We start from the raw sequence: 17688 nt of genomic DNA, 5'->3' as shown, positions 1-17688 counted from the left end.
AAGTGCTGGACAGCATAGGAGACATTGCACTCCCTTCGGTCCATGCAATAAGTACTAGCGCAAACTGTGATCTTTGTCTTGGAATAAGAAATTTGGAGCATACTGCAAAAGGAATCATTTACAGGAATACATTTGTGAGCTTTTAAATGTTATATAGAGAGACATAAGAAAAATGTATCATTGGGGCACTACCGAACTGTACTCTCTGGCTCCACTGTCATCGAATGAATTATACTTTCCTTTCAAATACAGCAGATGAGCTACAGATCTGGATGTTCTCACTGTGAGGAAGGGGGAGCTAATTTTTATATACATATTTCTCACTCTTTGGCAAAACACAGGGTGCGTTTCTAAGGTACAGAAAATAGCACAAACTAGGGTCCATTTCTAAAACCCCTTTTGCAAAATTTGCACTTTGTAGGAATCAGTGAAAGTTTTGTAATGCTGACTCTCTTCAGATGTGTGTTTGCCTGCAATGATGTTATTCTTCTTTATTCTAGCGAACCCGTCTTTGTGTCAAGGCCACTCTATTTTCTCTCACCAATAATTCTTATTATTGCATGGTACTAAACATTTAAAATAAATGTGGGTAGAAATACTGTATATTATATACTGAACTTACTGCACCAGTTTCAGAATCACTATAACAGTAATTATTCAGGACTTCAAAATGGTCTACAGGGATCACCATTTTGGATTTTGTTTGTCAGTGGCAAGGCACATGCTCAGTGTGTTCTGAGCAGCTGTCGAGAAGCTAAACCTAGGGGTTGTTGCAAATCATCAAGCAGAAAACGAGGTTCACCAGTCATAAAAGCTGATGCTACAGGGTTGATTGTTCTGATGCAGAATGCACAGGCTTCTACACTGCTAAGAAATATGAATCTGAATGAATTACTTAAAAACCTTGTATCATGACTTTTATATATTCATTATACTCACGTGTCTAACGTTTCGGCCCACATTAGGGCCTTTATCAAGTGCGGATCCATTTTTGAAGATTGTATGTATGTGTGCATACACACACACACACACACACACACTCTCTCTCTTCAAAAATGGATCCGCACTTGATAAAGGCCCTAATGTGGGCCGAAACGTTGGACACGTGAGTGATGTTCTAATAGAATTCACTTTGATTGAATCGTTTGGAGTGCGGATCTATTTTTGAAGATTGTAGATCATAAACTTGACCTAGCACCCACCACAAACCAGAAGGGATTGAGTACAGGTACTTTCTGAACTTATATATATATATATATATATATATATATATATATATATATTTATTATATTGTGAGTCAGTCCATAAACTCAGGTAAATTACAGTAGTCCAGAACATGTGCAGTGAATCAAAAGAAAAGAACATAAGGAGCTATAGTTGCATCTTCAGATTTACAGATCTTCCCTGCTAAAGGGCCGTGGTTTCTTTGGGCTGGTACAGAAGCCTAGAAATACAGTATTTCTAGCCTACTTCTTTGTAAAGATTTAGTTTTCCTTAAAAAAGTAGATACCATACGGGTAATATTTGGCCCCTAAAAAAACAAACTAAAACTTTTACAAACTCTCAGTGATAAGAGTTTTTTGATTATCTGTTTCTGGTTCCTTCCAAAGTGCTGACATATTAGTTGGTGTTGTCTGAGGCTCTCTAATTGGCCCCTCTTTCTCTATTTAAAACACACTCCCCATGCTGAATTTAATTGCTTCTTTTGCTTTGAATACCGGCTGTGTGCAACCCTATCTCTTTGCACTTGACCTCACACTTTCAGAGCACATATAAGAATTATGGTTCCATGGCAGTTCAATTTTGCAAAGCTGAGAGGTGCCTCCAACACAACATGTCAAACATTGAACTGCATATATCGTCTGCTAAATCACCCATAGTATTCTTCAGTTACCAACAACAGGGTTGCAGGGCCCTTGAAAGCTCTAAAATGTTCTTGCTGAATCGTGCTTTATAAAAGGAATACCAATCCTAGACAGTTTCACATGATAGGCTATAACTAAAGTTAGCTCTCAAGCACAAGGAAGTTTTGGGATAAATTAAGATCAGATTGAGCCATTGAGCTATTATCCTTCATTTATATTGCACGGGCATATCTGTCTTTGCTGCAGTGGAGCTTGCAGTCCTTATTGCATTCACATATATATCACCGGTGGCATGGCTAGTTAAAACTTCCCTGTAAATGGAATATTCCATAGCAGCGCCAAATCAAAGGTTGTAGTTACAGGATATTCCCCCTGTAAAAAGCACAATTCAAAAGGAATATCCAAGGGTCCAATTTCATAGGCAAATACATTATACTCCATCAAGAAACATTTCGGTCAATATAATTTGTCCTTTAAAATACAGTCTAAACAAGAGGACTGAACACATTTAGCTTCATTTAACCTGGAATATAGTTCTATTAACAAGCAAGGCACAGGAGAGATTCTAAAAGCTTCAATAAGAAACTGGAAAAATCTACCACTCTGTATTCATACAAGAACGGTCTCAGAGAAAAACAACCAATGTCTTCTACACGGGGAGACACATTTTTCAACTCCTTTAAATTCAAATATACTCGAAATTCGATTGGGGGGTTATTTATTAAAAAAAAAAAGAGAATATCCAAAACTCGCACTAATTTTACCGACTCGAAAACTCGAATCGAATTTGAATTTTTTTTGGAAAAAAACTCAAATGTCAGGAAGGCTACTAACATGTCCCAATTGGTCCCTGGACCTCTCCCATTGATTTTTACATGAACTCGGCAGGTTTTAGGCGGCGAATAGTCGAATTAGAGTTCTTAAAAGGGTCAGAGTATGATAAATCTAAAAATACAAATTAAAACACGAATTGAGTTTGGATAATTCACAATTCGAATTTGAGAGTTTTGACCATAAAAAAAAAAAATGTAAATTTTCAATTCAACCCTTAATAAATCTGCCTCATAGTGTGTAAACATTATACAGTATTTGATGGCCACGTGTAAAAATATGAATGCACCAGGGTTAGGGAAGCAGCATAGAAAAGTGGTTGGGTGACTTTACCCTCTGAGCTGGGCATGTACATCTGAGGGCCTCCAGAGCACATGGGCAGGTTGAACAACACACCATTATTAATAAAAGAAGGGAAGTTTGATATCTGTATAATCCATTTAGAAACATACAACCTATAACCTAACTCCATTCAATATCATTACTGGAGACTCATGGTGATGGGATGTACCCCCCCAGGTATCTTGCAGTAATGTTTGATCTTCAGCACTAGTCATAGGCCGACAAGCCACTATGATTTTAAGTCTACTGGCAAATATCATCTAGAAAACACTGTCTGCATTGTTACCAAATAGGCTGAAGAACAATAAAGGGAAAATCTAGACAAAATTGTGTGTATTCTGGTAGCATAGGCAACATTGACATTGGTATTAAGCATATGTTTCTTTTCCCAAACATCTAGCAGTGCAAATGTCCAACAGACCGCAGCACACTGACACGTTGTTTCTTGTGAAAAAATCTTTTGTGATTTATTGGCTCAGTAGACAAAAAATGCAACGTTTCGAGTCTCACAGGACCCTTTATCAAGCAAGCATATCAAGCATGCTTGATAAAGGGTCCTGTGAGACTCGAAACGTTGCATTTTTTGTCTACTGAGCCAATAAATCACAAAAGATTTTTTCACAAGAAACAACGTGTCAGTGTGCTGCGGTCTGTTGGACATTTGCATATGATTGATACCCATGGCAGAGTGGGATTTTGACTGCTAAGCACCTGGTCCTCAAGGGATAAGAAACGGAGGTGAGCGCTTCATTCTTGTGTGAAACATCTAGCAGTGGGCATAATTCAGGAGGTATATTTACCTTTTGCAAGCAAAGACATTATGAACTAGGAAAGGGATATGTGGAGGAGCTGCGTGAACTTTTAACTTTTAGACAAATGGCTAATGAACACTCCCTCGTTATCAAATTACATAATCCCTATCCGGTAACCTAACTATGGAGGAAACATATCCAAAAATTATGTAGAATTTAAAGCAAGGGTTGCTCCCTGCAATAATATTTAATTCTATAGTCGTTCCAAACTTTTTACACAAGATTTTTTCCCTTTCTAAAATGATTGCACATAATATGTATTTTGCCAGGGTGTAGATATATTAAACCGCTTAAAGGGGCAGCTCAACATCACAAAAAGTATGAAAAGTAATTGAAAGAAAATCATTATTTGGGGTTTAATATTCAGAAACTATTTTTTTTTTTTACAATTTATCTAACAGGCATATTCCTTTTGTGTAGCAGGTAGCAACTCTGTAATCGGTTTTAATTTAATACATTGAGCTGAAGCCTTTCTCAACAGCAGCTTCATGCTTTCTGTGATTTATTAAAGTTTGCTCTTTGACCCCATCTAACTTTAACAACTGTGGTGCAGGCCACCTAATTTGTATATAATACTTAATTATTATAATTTGCATAGAATTCTCCAAGCACAAAAAGGCATTGCCCCTTAGAGATAACAGTACTGTATATCCTTTATCCTTAGAGAGAGCTCTGACTCATCTGGAACATGACACAAGATCTAGCTCCTCTATGCGTGATATTCACTTCTCCAGGTTGAAAAGTCCAGGGCTGGAAGGTTGACAGATAGGGATCACTTTGGTGGGAAGTAGATCAACAAAAGCAGCAGCACTCCGGTAATCTGAAAAAAGTGAATCTTTACTTAAAGGGATCCTGTCATCGGAAAACTATGTTTTTTTCAAAACACATTTAATAGTGCTACTCCACCAGAATTCTGCACTGAAATCCATTTCTCAAAAGAGCAAAGAGATTTTTTTATATTCAATTTTGAAATCCGACATGGGGCTAGACATTTTGTCAATTTCCCAGCTGCCCCCAGTCATGTGACTTGTGCCTGCACTTTAGGAGAGAAATGCTTTCTGGCAGGCTGCTGTTTTTCCTTTGAATGTAACTGAATGTGTCTCAGTGGGACATGGGTTTTTACTATTGAGTATTGTTCTTAGATCTACCAGGCAGCTGTTATCTTGTGTTAGGGAGCTGCTATCTGGTTACCTTCCCATTGTTATTTTGTTTGGCTGCTGGGGGGAAAAAAGAGAGGGGGTGATATCACTCTAACTTGCAGTAAAGAGTGATTGAAGTTTATCAGAGCACAAGTCACATGACTTGGGGCAGCTGGGAAATTGACAATATCTCTAGCCCCATGTCAGATTTCAAAATGGAATATAAAAAAATCTGTTTGCTACTTTGAGAAATGGATTTCAGTGCAGAATTCTGCTGGAGCAGCACTATTAACTGATTGACTTTTTTTCAAATTACCGGAGTGCTGCTGCTTTTGTTGATCTGCATCTATTTGCCCTGGCATAGCGTGCACATATGGCTACAAAGAGCCGTTTTCCACTCTTGACGCACAAATGAATTGAATGGATTACTTTGGTGGGAAGTGATCCTTGGCTCATAGATGTTGTGCAAGATTCTTTACATCATGGGTATCAGAGATGGAAATAACGCGTTCTTTGTGAGGTATTGGAGCCTTGTTTCTTCAGGGCAAACTACATTTTAATTATGAGATTCCTATTCTTAAATACTTATTGTAATAGTTACAAAGCAGACAATATTTGGACAAAAGGCTATTAATAAGAAATAACTAAAGCACATTTTAGAAAGCAAAATATTTATTGTACTGAGCACAATTTAAATAGCAAAATATGGCAAGGCCCTACATACAAAATGTTAACAGACAAATCAAAGGCGGGAGCTGGGATTTTGGCCGCTCAGAGTACAATTCAGAGAGAACTTTTGGCTCTCTGAATTACTATCTTTCAGATTTTCCAGACCCACAATGCTAATTATGTTGGAGATTTATTTTAAAAGTTGGCACATGATGTGTTTTATTAAAAGCTCTGTAGCACTGACCTTTCTACCAAGTTATATAAGGTCTTCCTCTAACAACTTCAAAGGCGAATGGATTTGGAGACAAACCAGTAAAGCCCTTGTATCTGAAGCAATATCTTTTCATGGAGAAAAAAAACACATGCGAACATGTGGCTAATGAGTATGTTCAATCTTCAACCAAGTATCTTAATGTTAATGAATATGGCTGCCATCCATGCAGCAAAACATCTGCTAATACGAAAAATTGCTTTCTAACGAGTAATGCTCTACTTTCTAATTAGCAGGGCTGCAGTACAAACAATGTTACATCTTGCTTTTTTGCTCAGGGGAAAGGCAAAGGGTTTTGATGATACGACTTCTGCTGTAATGGGTTTATCCTAAACACTAATTATGGCTGAACATTTGAAAGTAAACAAAAAGCTCAAAGGAAGAATAAAAAGGCTTTAAGTGTTTACTTTTCATTGAATGCAGCTGCACACCCCCAGTAATAAATATTTGACATTTTTGTAAATAAAAACTATAGTTGGGTACATGCAAACAGTAAAAAGTAACATTATTAGAAGGTATTTTAACCAAATGCCCAAGATCAGCGCTGCGCAATATGTTGGCACTTTATAAATACATGTTAATAATAATAGCCATAAGCTAGTTTAGATATACTCAAAGGTTAACATAATGAGAAGTACAGGTCCCGGTTTTACAATTTGCCAGTCTAAATAATCAGATAAGACATACACGGATTTGCAACAGGGAAACTCAGCATATTTATCAGCAAAAATGATAGCTATTGTATGGGTCTATTGTTGCTTACAATCACAGCTGAAATGAGGTACAACTATCTCCTTTTGCAACTGATTTGACCTTTCATGTTAAATTCAAGGATATGCTACTTTAGTCAGGTAAGCAAATACACGGATCCTTGGTTGATTCAGACACCCAGGTTCTGGGCATGGATTGGCTAATCTATGTGTTTGATTCTTTGGCCCATAATCGGAATACAAAAATATGGGCAAAGCAGGCCTTCGACAGTTGGATTTTCCACTTGTCTGCATCTGAATAAAGGTGGCCATACACGGGCCGCTAAAAGCTGCCGACAGACCGAGTCGGCAGCTTATTGGCCCCCCCGACGGGCTTCCCCGATCGAGATCTGGCTGAAAGTCGGGCAGATCTCGATCGGATGGGACAAAAAATCCCGTCTGATCGCGGCCGCATCTGTTCGTTGATGAGGTCCTGCGATCCGACCGCCCGTTCCCATTCGTTAGGATCTGATTGTTAGGCCCTAGGGGCCACGATCGGATCAGCCCGATATTGTCCACCTAAAGGTGGGCATATCGGAGAGAGATCCACTCGTTTGGCGACATTGGCAAACGAGCGGATCTCTCCGTGTATGGCCACCTTTAGTTAACAACCAGAAAAGGGATAAGGGTCTGCCAGGTTGGTCCATGACTGAAGGAGTTTTTTTAGTCAATATAATATAATTTGTGAGTGGGGGCATTTGAAATCAACAACTCAATCACAAACAGCTCACAAAGAAACAAAACAAAGTTGGTTAAATATATGTTTACATATTAAATACAGGAATATTAAGATTCAAATTAATAATTAGGATTAGCATGAAGATAGTATCGTCAGTGAGAACAAAATCTGGGTCTATGCCACATGGACTAATCAACATTTCCATTAGGTGCCATGACTTTTAGTATCGATCCGCAACATTTTGCTCACGAATCCCTTTGATGTTGCTCCCAGTGACCTGAAAGCAGGTTCTTAATTTTGAATTCCAGTCTTGGAGGCAAGTTTTAGTTGCATAAAAACCAGATGTACTGCCTAACAGACCCTTCTGTAGCCTGTCAGTCCACATAGGTGCTAACAAATCAGTATCTATTGCCTTTAATGAGGTAAAAGCTTAGTTTTTGGTGGAAATTTCATTTAAATATAATTGTGCTTTGCTGCCAAGTATGTCCTACTACTGTGCAAAACAGTTCATCAGAACAGGACAGTGTAATTGTTTAATATTACAATGTTGGCTAAACATATGTTTTGTAATCTATACAATTTACATTTAAAGTTTACCAGCATCATTTTGCACTGCCTGCTGCAAAGCATATTCATTTTTCTCCCATAAGACGACAGGTCATGGCTCCTATGTTTATTTTACTAGCTCTCTCTAGATGAGATCATGGATTTAGGTATTCTACATGAAACACCAGCAGTAACTGGAATTTCACAATTGGTGGCGTAATAGGTGCCCTCGTGGGAACGACAGCCTGCATTATACTCAAGCCACTTTGCCCTTTCTCCTAAAAAAAACTTTCAAAATTCACAGAAACAATTTATCACTATTCGGTGGTTAATCAGCCTGGGGAGTCCCATGTCAGTACCGTCAGACCTAACCCATTTATACTCACCTTTCATCAAATACCAATCATGCAAGAAGGTTATTAAACAGACTGCCAAAATTATATTCATTTTAAGACATGAAAGCTTTAATAAATCTGAGTCAGGTACTCGTACAATAAAGGATTAGTTATAACCCGGGCAAGTCGCCTGGCACCATCCTACACACTGATATTTCATTTGGATGTCTCGCTAATAATTCATCTCCAGACAGTTTATTGCAACCAGCTATCCAGAACAACTGCAACTCAGGTGACACTCTCTTAACCCTTTAGAGTCAAAAGCAATAATATCTCCTGGCATTGCCGAGTGTGTGTGTATGTGTTAATGTATTCAGGGTTTGCAAATCCATACCCTTAAAGGAGAACTAAACTCTAAAAATAAATATGGCCAAAAATGGCATATTTTATATACTGAATTTATTGCACCAGCCTAAAGTTTCAGCTTCTCCAGGACTTCAAACTTGTCACAGGGGGTCACCATCTTGGAAAGTGTCTGTGACACTCACATGCTCAGTGGGCTCTGAGCAGCTGTTGAGAAGCTAAGCTCAGGGGTCGTCGCAAATTATCAAGCAGAAAATGAGGTTGGTCTGTAATATAAGCTGATGCTAAAAGGCTGATTATTTAATTCTGATGCAAGTTGCACTGGTTTCTGTGCTGCCATGTAGTAATTATCTGTATTAATTACTAATCAATCTTATATTGTGACATTTATATTCTGTTTACTGTATATTGCGATTCAGTCTCTAAGCCGTGACAGCAGCACAGAGCATGTGCAGTGTATCAGCAGAAAAAAAGACAGAAGCTACAAGGTATCTTTGGAGGCACAGATCTTTACTGCTAAAGTTACTGCTGTGGTTGCCTTGAGCTGGTACAGAAGCCTAAAACATAATGTACAATATGTCTGCCCTACATCTTTCGTTAAGTTTTAGTTTTCCTTTAATTGCCAACTGGCCTTTAAAACAAAAATATTTTTTTATACAGGACAAATAGGTTTTATAGGGAATACCAATAAAGAAGTTATTGTATAATGATAAATAGGTAACTTACATGTTCTGTTCAAGTAAAGGTGAAAACTGAAGTAACCGATTGTAAAAAAAAAGATCTGTATAATATGCCACAAGCGTAGAATTTTTTTTAATGATCTGCTTCTAGGTATCTGCCTCATTCTTCCCTGCTGAACGTAGATGTAACGAGCAAATGTGAATACCATTATAATTATAGAATGAGCTGTGCAATCAGACTAAACATTAGTCTCTGGTGTACAAGTGCAGTCATCAATTATTGCTGACCTTTCAGTCACGCAAGGGGTTAACAAGGTCAGAAATACACAGCTAATTAGTTTCAACTAAACAAACACTTCATAACAGAAATCAGTGTTATGTCCCAGTGGGAAGGTATGAGCCAACGCTCAAAGCCAGTGGAATCCAAAGGAACGCCCACTAAATGCTAGTGTTAATCCAGTAAATCAAAGGCCACCCTTCCATTCATGCTCCTGAAACACAAAACACTGTGGTTGACTGTGCCACCCACCCATTTAATATTTTATAAAAGAGGGTCACACTATGTTCTTCCATAGAACAGCTTTCACAGCTTAACCCCTTGGGGTCCATATCTTGAGGCCTAATACCACATTTTCTGATTATAATCTCAATTATGATAATATAGAAGATCATTATAAGCAGAAGTAATTTGCATGTTTAATGTAAACCCCGTTCTACTGCACAGCACTGTGAAATATGTTAGGGCTTTATAAATATATATTAATAATATGGTCAGTTTTAAAGGGCAACTAAACATAATTTTTCCATACAAAAGGAATGCACTAAAGAGCTACCACATGGAATTGTTATTACAGTATGTCTTTTTTAATTCTCATGGGCTTCCAGAATTAAAAGCTTGTGTTATATACTAGTGATATATTTTTTAAACATTTCTGTTAGATGTGTTGTAAATGTGCCTTGATGTGGTTTGTTATTAATAATGGGTGCAAAAGCCTCACAAACGTTTCGACTTCAGCCTTGTGTGCTTGGTAATTTCTTCTGTTTTTGTTTTGATTTCTGAAGGTTTTTCTTTAATGGAAGTATTAAATGGAATTGATAGTTATTCCACATGCAGGGATTTCAGTTGTGCTCATACAGTGAATCCTACAACTTTTATATCCATTAATGTACATTTTTACTACAATCTATAGGGAGAGCTTTTTTTGCAGTTTATGAAGACAGCCATTCAAATTGGAAAAAGGAGAAAAGGCACAGGTTACTCAGAATATAACAGATAAGCTCTACAGTATACAATGGGATTCTTCAGAACTGTTATCTACTATGTATACTGTGCTTGAATGGCTGCTACAGAGCAGCTTGACTATATAAACTATAGTTGTGTTTCTAAAGCAAAACAACTTTGTGCAGAGCAACACTATATTATGTTGTCAATTATATAAAACACTTATTTTTGGTGTTACTGTCCCTTTAATGTAATATGCAATATAAATCTATATTAAGGTTTCCATTAGTCCACCATTTGGTCTCCTGGGAAATGTCATGAAACATCTCCAAGTGGTAAGTTTTGCAGGAAGTATGGGAGATGTACCACTTCTAAAGTACTTTTTTTTTTTTTTTTTTTAAAAACATTTTCTTCTAATGCACAACATGAGGATCATATATGTTACCATACATGGAGTTGAAAGAGTACAAAGTTACAATTTTTAACGTGAGAGGAAAAAATTGGCTATGACCTTCAATGGGTGTGGTTTAAAATAAGAAGAGGTGAAAAGTAGATATGACCTACACAATTTTTATACAATGTATTACATGCCTGCTCCGCCCAAATACCACTTCTGGCAAACTCAATCTAGATTTTTGCATACTTTATTTTGTACAGTTCTAAAGCCTGTAGGCTCATGTCATTAGTAGTTTCAGATTTTAAGAGATCTCTAGTCCTGGTTAGAAAACTTCTAAATTGTTAGATGAAGACATAACATCAAAATTCATAGGCAGGGTACTTCAGCCAGTACTTGGATAAAATGGTACAGCAGTTCATAAGAAAAAGATCATTATCACAAGCGTGTGGGCAGATAGTTGAAGACTGAACATTCCTTAAGTACCAATGGTCTTAATCCACCAGTGTACTCATCATAATAACTAAAGCCCATTACAAAACCTTGTGGCCGAAGAGAAAGCTTTGCAGATTTAGGTCTACTGGCTTGAGAATAGATATGTATATATCTTTAAGAACGGAATCATTGACCATGGTAGCCTTAAAGCAAAAGTGAATACGGTATATCAAAAATACTATGCCTTTTTTTCTTTACATAAGAAAAGGATACGCCCTTGTTCTATAAATGTGATGGCCGTCTTCAGGTTTTGTGCCATTCTCAGTTTGACTACGATGGTGGGAAGTCGCCTCCTGTGTTAATAAAAATGAAGTTAGGCTGGAGCAAAATAACCATCTGATTGGGAAAAAAATGTGCCGTCTGCCAACAGTGTGCCCCTGAAATAAAACCATAAACCATACTGTTCCAGTATAATATTTACAGATAATATCAGCACCCATATAATCTGTCAGAAAAGGTATAAAGGTCCCCAACCAAAAGAGAAATTATCAATTGCAGTTGACTGGCAAAACAAGATTTCGCAAAATACCTAGGGTGAAATGTATATTTTGACTTCCCAGATGTTACAACTCCACGTTGCCCATTATACTCTTTATTCAGCCCAACACCAGCCCCCGCTTATTCTGATTTGCCCAGGCAGCTTAGTTTACAGAAATGGAAATATATGAAAGATGGTGTTATAGATAACCGATTTGCTTAAATTAGCAGGGCTCCATATGTATGCTATTTTGATTGGATGCACTTATAACTTACTGGAATAGATTGTTTACAGCATAATATTACATGGCTGGCAAACCATGAATTCTCATGCAATCATGAAAATGTAATCCCTGTGTACACAAATTTCATTAGCCATATAGAGAGTGATTGTGCGGAACTGAAATGATCAAAATGCACAATAATCTAAAACAAAAAAAATTAATAAAAGAGGCCCAGAAAGAGCAGAACCTACATTCTACTTTTTCCAAAAATCAACACCATAGCAAATGAAATTAAACATCTCTTTCTTTGTAACATAGATAACAAAGAGAACGTTCTCTCAGGTAATTATTAGCACACCTATTTGTTGGTATTCATGCTTTCTGCACTGCTCAATTAGCCAAGAATTCAATAGTGATTAGAATGTCAAGATCTTGATGAGACCACAACCAGACTTTGGAAAACAATGGAGGAGGCAAAAGGCAAATAAGCAGGTGGTTTCTGAGTTCAGCCTCAATAGATTCCATTCTTAATTAATCACTTTGATGTTACAAATGTCAAAAACATTACAAAGTGCAAGAAACAATGTCAATGCAACATGTCTTTTATAAACACCTTGCTAAAGATGGCGATTTCTCATGGACTGATTTTATGTAACTTTTCAGTTATCGTTTGCTGGACTGTATGTTTGTATTTTCCCCCAATCCATTCAACAGCACTACAGAATAGCAGCAATATTCTAAATCTGGCAGAATCTGACTTATTAAATATACTCTTCGTTAAAAAGGAGACAAGTGCCAGAATACACCATCAACAAACTTTTAAAAATGCTTAAACCATAAAAACCAATGTAAGGGAAGACTCAAAATTCAGTTGCATGTTCCAATTATACATTGCCCCACATTGCTAGGACATGATGGAGTTTACCATCAGCATATACATGCTTACTATGAGGTCAACATACAATACACCTCTCTTTCTTATTTTGAAGAAAAAATTCTTAGTCCACGAAAGGGGTGGAAGCTACTGTGTTGAGTTCATGACAGATTGAGACAGTTTAGCTAAATATCTACATTTTAATACCCAACCAAGAATTCATATCAAAATACTATTTAAAACAATTTATGACACAAGAAAATGTGAAAAAAAAAATATGCATTATCTGTAACCTTATAATTGAAGCAACAAAGTCAATATCCCACTCTCAAGTGAATGACTTACCTGCAAAATGAGGAAGCAGAGACATTTTGGCAGAGTTGAAGACCCTGTTTGGTGGGTATCAGCCCCATGCAATATCTGTAGAGAAAGAAAGGAAAATGTAATCTAAATGTACTTGACGCAGAAGCGGATGTTTTGAAATAAATAAAGAATTATTATAAAGGAAATTTATAAAAAAAAAAATTATTTTTGTATAATGAAATGTATTTATTATTGACTTCTAAGAGAAAATTCCTCAGCATCAGAAAAGTCTTAACAAAACAAAAGACCACAAAATGTCTTGTTGCATAAACCTTATAGGAAAATACAGCTAGTAGAGCGTAGAGTGCTTTTATGGCCAATAATTCCATACTACGAAAATGTTTAATTACACTACTATACTATAGTGCAAGAAAGTTTAATAGCAGGTACGGCATTTAACTTGGATAGTTAACTTTAAAACACTCTGGTCTTTCAATATAAGGTTTCAAGAAAATGCTGGCCTGTCGGTACAAACAAATAAATGTCGAAAAAACTTGAAGAAGTGCCTAAGCTCTAAACCTCTCTGAAAATGACAAAAAAAAAGTCATTATGAATAACAGCTTCTTAATGGAGAGACCACATAGGTATTAATTCGCCCCTGGTTTACCAGTACAACAAACCGCCAGAATGCTGTTGAGCAAGACTTTACAAATCTAAATATATATGAGAGAGCTAAGGAAGAAATCCTGATTACTAGAGTTATTAGTACAGGTATGGGATTCATTATCTAGAACCTTTTATCCAGAAAGCTCTGAATTACACAATGGTCGTCTTCCATAGACTATATAATCAAAATTTTAAAAAATGATTTCCTTTTTCTCTGTAATAATAAAACAGTGCCTTGCACGTGATCCAAACTAAGATATAAAGAATCCTTATTGGAAGCAAAACCAGTCTATTTGGGTTTATTTAATGTTTAAAAGATTTTTTAGTAGACTTAAGGTATGAAGATTCAAATTAAAGACAGATGTAATCCGGAAGACACCAGGTCACAAGCATTCCTGTATGTCTTATTTAAGAAAGAATTATGCAATAGAAAAAAATAAAGGTGATCATAAAACCTATAAGGGAAAATTCTCAGGTTTTCTCTCGTTTTCAGTTTGCCTGGAGGTACATTGCTTCTACTTATGTGACTTGCTGCTATTTTCCACTGTTATGCATGCAGGTTTCATGACATGACCAAGATATTCCAGGGAGATGTTACCATCTTTGTAAATGGCTTTTACATCCCTTTATTATTCTATAAATGCTCAGTAGGATATATTGTTATTGTATGTTAATTTATTTTTATAAATTATTTGCTGTGCCTTAGGTCACAATGGACAATTACTCGAAACTTGCTACAAGTTTGTCAAAATAAAACAGAATCCTAATTTTAACTGTGGAACATTTTATTGCCTATTACAAATAAACCATACAAGAATATACAAAGCAGGAAACTCAACGTCCAGATTACTTTTCAACAAATTGGGCCACTCTCTGTATCAAGACTTACACAACTGCATAGGAAAAACCGTAATAGGCTTTGGCAGGATTTAAAAGTAATCATGGACTAAAATGGAACAGACCTACATATTCCAGAGTGCTCCTCTAGAAAGTAGTTCTTTGTTCAGGGCTCCTATAATATAATTCATTTGAATTATAGCACAAATAAACCATTTTTATGATAACATTATTCAACCCCTAGCTCATAGCTCTTTCAATGTGCTCATTGTATCCCTCATATTTGAACAGCAATATTCTTGGATTCTCATCAGAGAGCCAATTTCAACAAAGTTTCCCTTAAACTTGGATTTGATGGCATGGAAAAAATCTATGAAACCCGCAAAATATCGTCCAGGTGTTCTTCATTTTTCATCTATTGTGCTTTTTTTCCATCTGGAATTTAAAAAGTCAGATTTGAACTGAATCAGGCTTCTTAGCTTAGTAAGAGTGAAGGGCGCACACATTCTAATTACAATTACAGTGGTCATGAAAGCCACTTCAAGGTCACAGCTTTTGCCAAGAGGAATCTGAGCAATATAACATTAAAGAGAAAAGTAGAAATATGGAACTGAAAAGTTAGCCATTTCCTCAATTAAAAATAGAGAGGTTACAGGGTGCAGGTATTTGTTTGCAAATGCTGATGTTCCCTTTCAGAATATGTAAAGGGGTTGTTTGTTTACCTTCCAACACTTTTTTCAGTTGAGTTGTTTTCAGATAGCAGACCAAAAATAAAGACTCTTTTCACATGTGATTTCAATAAGAAACAGAACATCACAGTGCAATGCATTGTGGCGTATGTAGTTCCTGCATGCTGTCTGTAAACTGTGGAGAATTTGTTACAATTTGTGTTTATTCCCTTCTTCCAGGCCAGGATTTCAAATGATGCAGAAAGAGAAGAACTGTTAAACAGCTGGATTTCAGCATAGAAAATGGCATTTATTTATACTTTTTGAAGAAACCGATAACTGTGATGGGTATATTAGGTGTTTCTGTGTTATGTGGGCCTCTTTATCAAATTTTGGTTTGAAAGCCGAAGTTCCCCTTTAAAGGCAGCAGTTAGAATTGGTATACAATAGTTGCTAACATTTCACTGATGGAACTAATGTAGAAAACTTTAACAGTTCAGAATCGGCAGAGAGACAAACATTAAAATTTAACTCCTTATTAAATAAACCCATACCCTACATAGATCCCCCCCCCAGCCGAGGTGCTACCCTGGGTAAATGCACCTAACTTTTTACTTACACCTCAGTGCAGATTCAGGGCAACGGGAGTTCACGGCAGCCATCTTCTTCTTCAGTAAACTTCAGGTCTTCTTCTGGCACTTCGGCAATTTCCGCGACTTTTGGGGCATGCACAGTTGTTCAGGACCGGCAGACTGCTCCAAATGCGCCCGTACGGCACTTACTCCCCAAAATTACAGAAGTAAAGAAGATGGCTGCCGTGAACTACGATGCCCTGGATTTGCACCAAGGGGTAAGTAAAAAGTTAGGGGCATTTATCTGGGGTAGCAGCTAGGGAGGGAGAGGATGGTCCATGTAGGGGTTTTTTAAATAAGGGGTTGAATTCTCCTTTAAACTTTAATTTTGGAAAAACTATAAAAAAAAAAAAAAAATTAAAAAAAAAGATGGGAAGCAATTAAAAAAAAAAAAGTGTCCTTATTTCTGGTGAACAATCTGAAAACAACAACCCCTTTAAAGAATATGTATGCATGGAGCAAACTTCTTACATAATACTACAAGAAGCTTTTAGGTAACTATTCTATTTAATACATTAAACAAAGTTTTTTTTATAGTGCTATGGTTACCTAACATTTCAATGTCACAACACGTCACAATGGCTAACTGGTCAGCATTAAAATGTAAAAAAAAAAAAAAAAAAAAAAAAAAAAAAAGGGTCTCAGAGTTATAAAGGTACCCCACTGAGATGGGGGGAATCTTGTTGAATGACTGTCACAGACTTAGCTTAGAGTCTTAAGGTTGGCATACACGGACCAATAAAAGCTGCCGACAGACCGAGTCGGCAGCTTATTGGCCCATGTATGGGGCCCTTTGACGGGCTTCCCCGATCGATATCTGGCCGGAAGTCAGCTAGATGTCGATCGGACGGGACTAAATATCCCGTCGGACCGCGGTCGCATCTGTTTATTGATGCGGTCCCGCGATCCGACCGCCCGTTAGCCATTGTTAGGATCCGATCATTGGGCCCTAGGGTGGGCATTTCGGGGAGAGATCTGCTTGTTTGGCGACATTGCCAAGCAAGCGGATCTCTCCGTGTATGGCCACCTTTAGTCGTACCTAAGCTCTAACTAAGTTTCATGGCATTATGTCATTTAGGAGGCTTGTCCAACTGCCTGTGTCAAGTTATGGAATAACTGCATTTGCAAGAAAAAAAACCCTGCTGTGTGTTCCTTACTACTGTCAAAAATATGTCCATTCCCTTTTCCAATTAGAGTTCAAGACTTGTCTTCATTTGTGTAGGCAGCTGGCTCAGGCCATGAAATGATAAATGACCCCTGACAGCATAGTCTTGTATACTACAGCACAATATAAAATATTTTTGGCAATAACAAGGCTAAAGAAGCATCAGAACTGTACTTCAAGAAGAAAAATAATTAAAAAACAGTGATGAAAATGTTTCACAGAAATGACATTACAGATACAGTATAATGGTAAAACAATGTACTAATTGCAGAAGACTCTGATAAGCAAGCCACTAACTAGCATCAAGAAATAACTAAAGCCAGAGACCAACTGAACAGATTATTGCAACAAAGATGTGAAAGGCAAAAGTTAAAATGACTGGTGATGGAAAGATGAACATAGTATAGCTGAAGGAAAAAATCTGCAAATATTTCCATATAATAACCCTT

At 37.0% G+C, this 17688-nt stretch overlaps 1 protein-coding gene across 1 annotated transcript in view; it reads right to left on the bottom strand.

The window, feature by feature from the left end:
* imp3.S (IMP3, U3 small nucleolar ribonucleoprotein S homeolog) overlaps positions 1–17688 on the bottom strand; it is a 52540-nt gene that overhangs the window by 24498 nt on the left and 10354 nt on the right. The window contains exons 3-4 of the mRNA XM_018261162.2: positions 13314–13388; positions 11607–11686 (exon numbers count right to left, since the gene is read on the bottom strand). Of these exons, the coding sequence (XP_018116651.1) occupies positions 11607–11686; positions 13314–13388 (155 nt within the window). The remainder of the gene's footprint in view (positions 1–11606; positions 11687–13313; positions 13389–17688) is intronic.

Source organism: Xenopus laevis, chromosome 4S (genome assembly GCF_017654675.1).
Source record: "Xenopus laevis strain J_2021 chromosome 4S, Xenopus_laevis_v10.1, whole genome shotgun sequence".
Classification (NCBI taxonomy): domain Eukaryota; kingdom Metazoa; phylum Chordata; class Amphibia; order Anura; family Pipidae; genus Xenopus; species Xenopus laevis.
This window is presented reverse-complemented; position numbering and strand designations above follow the sequence as displayed.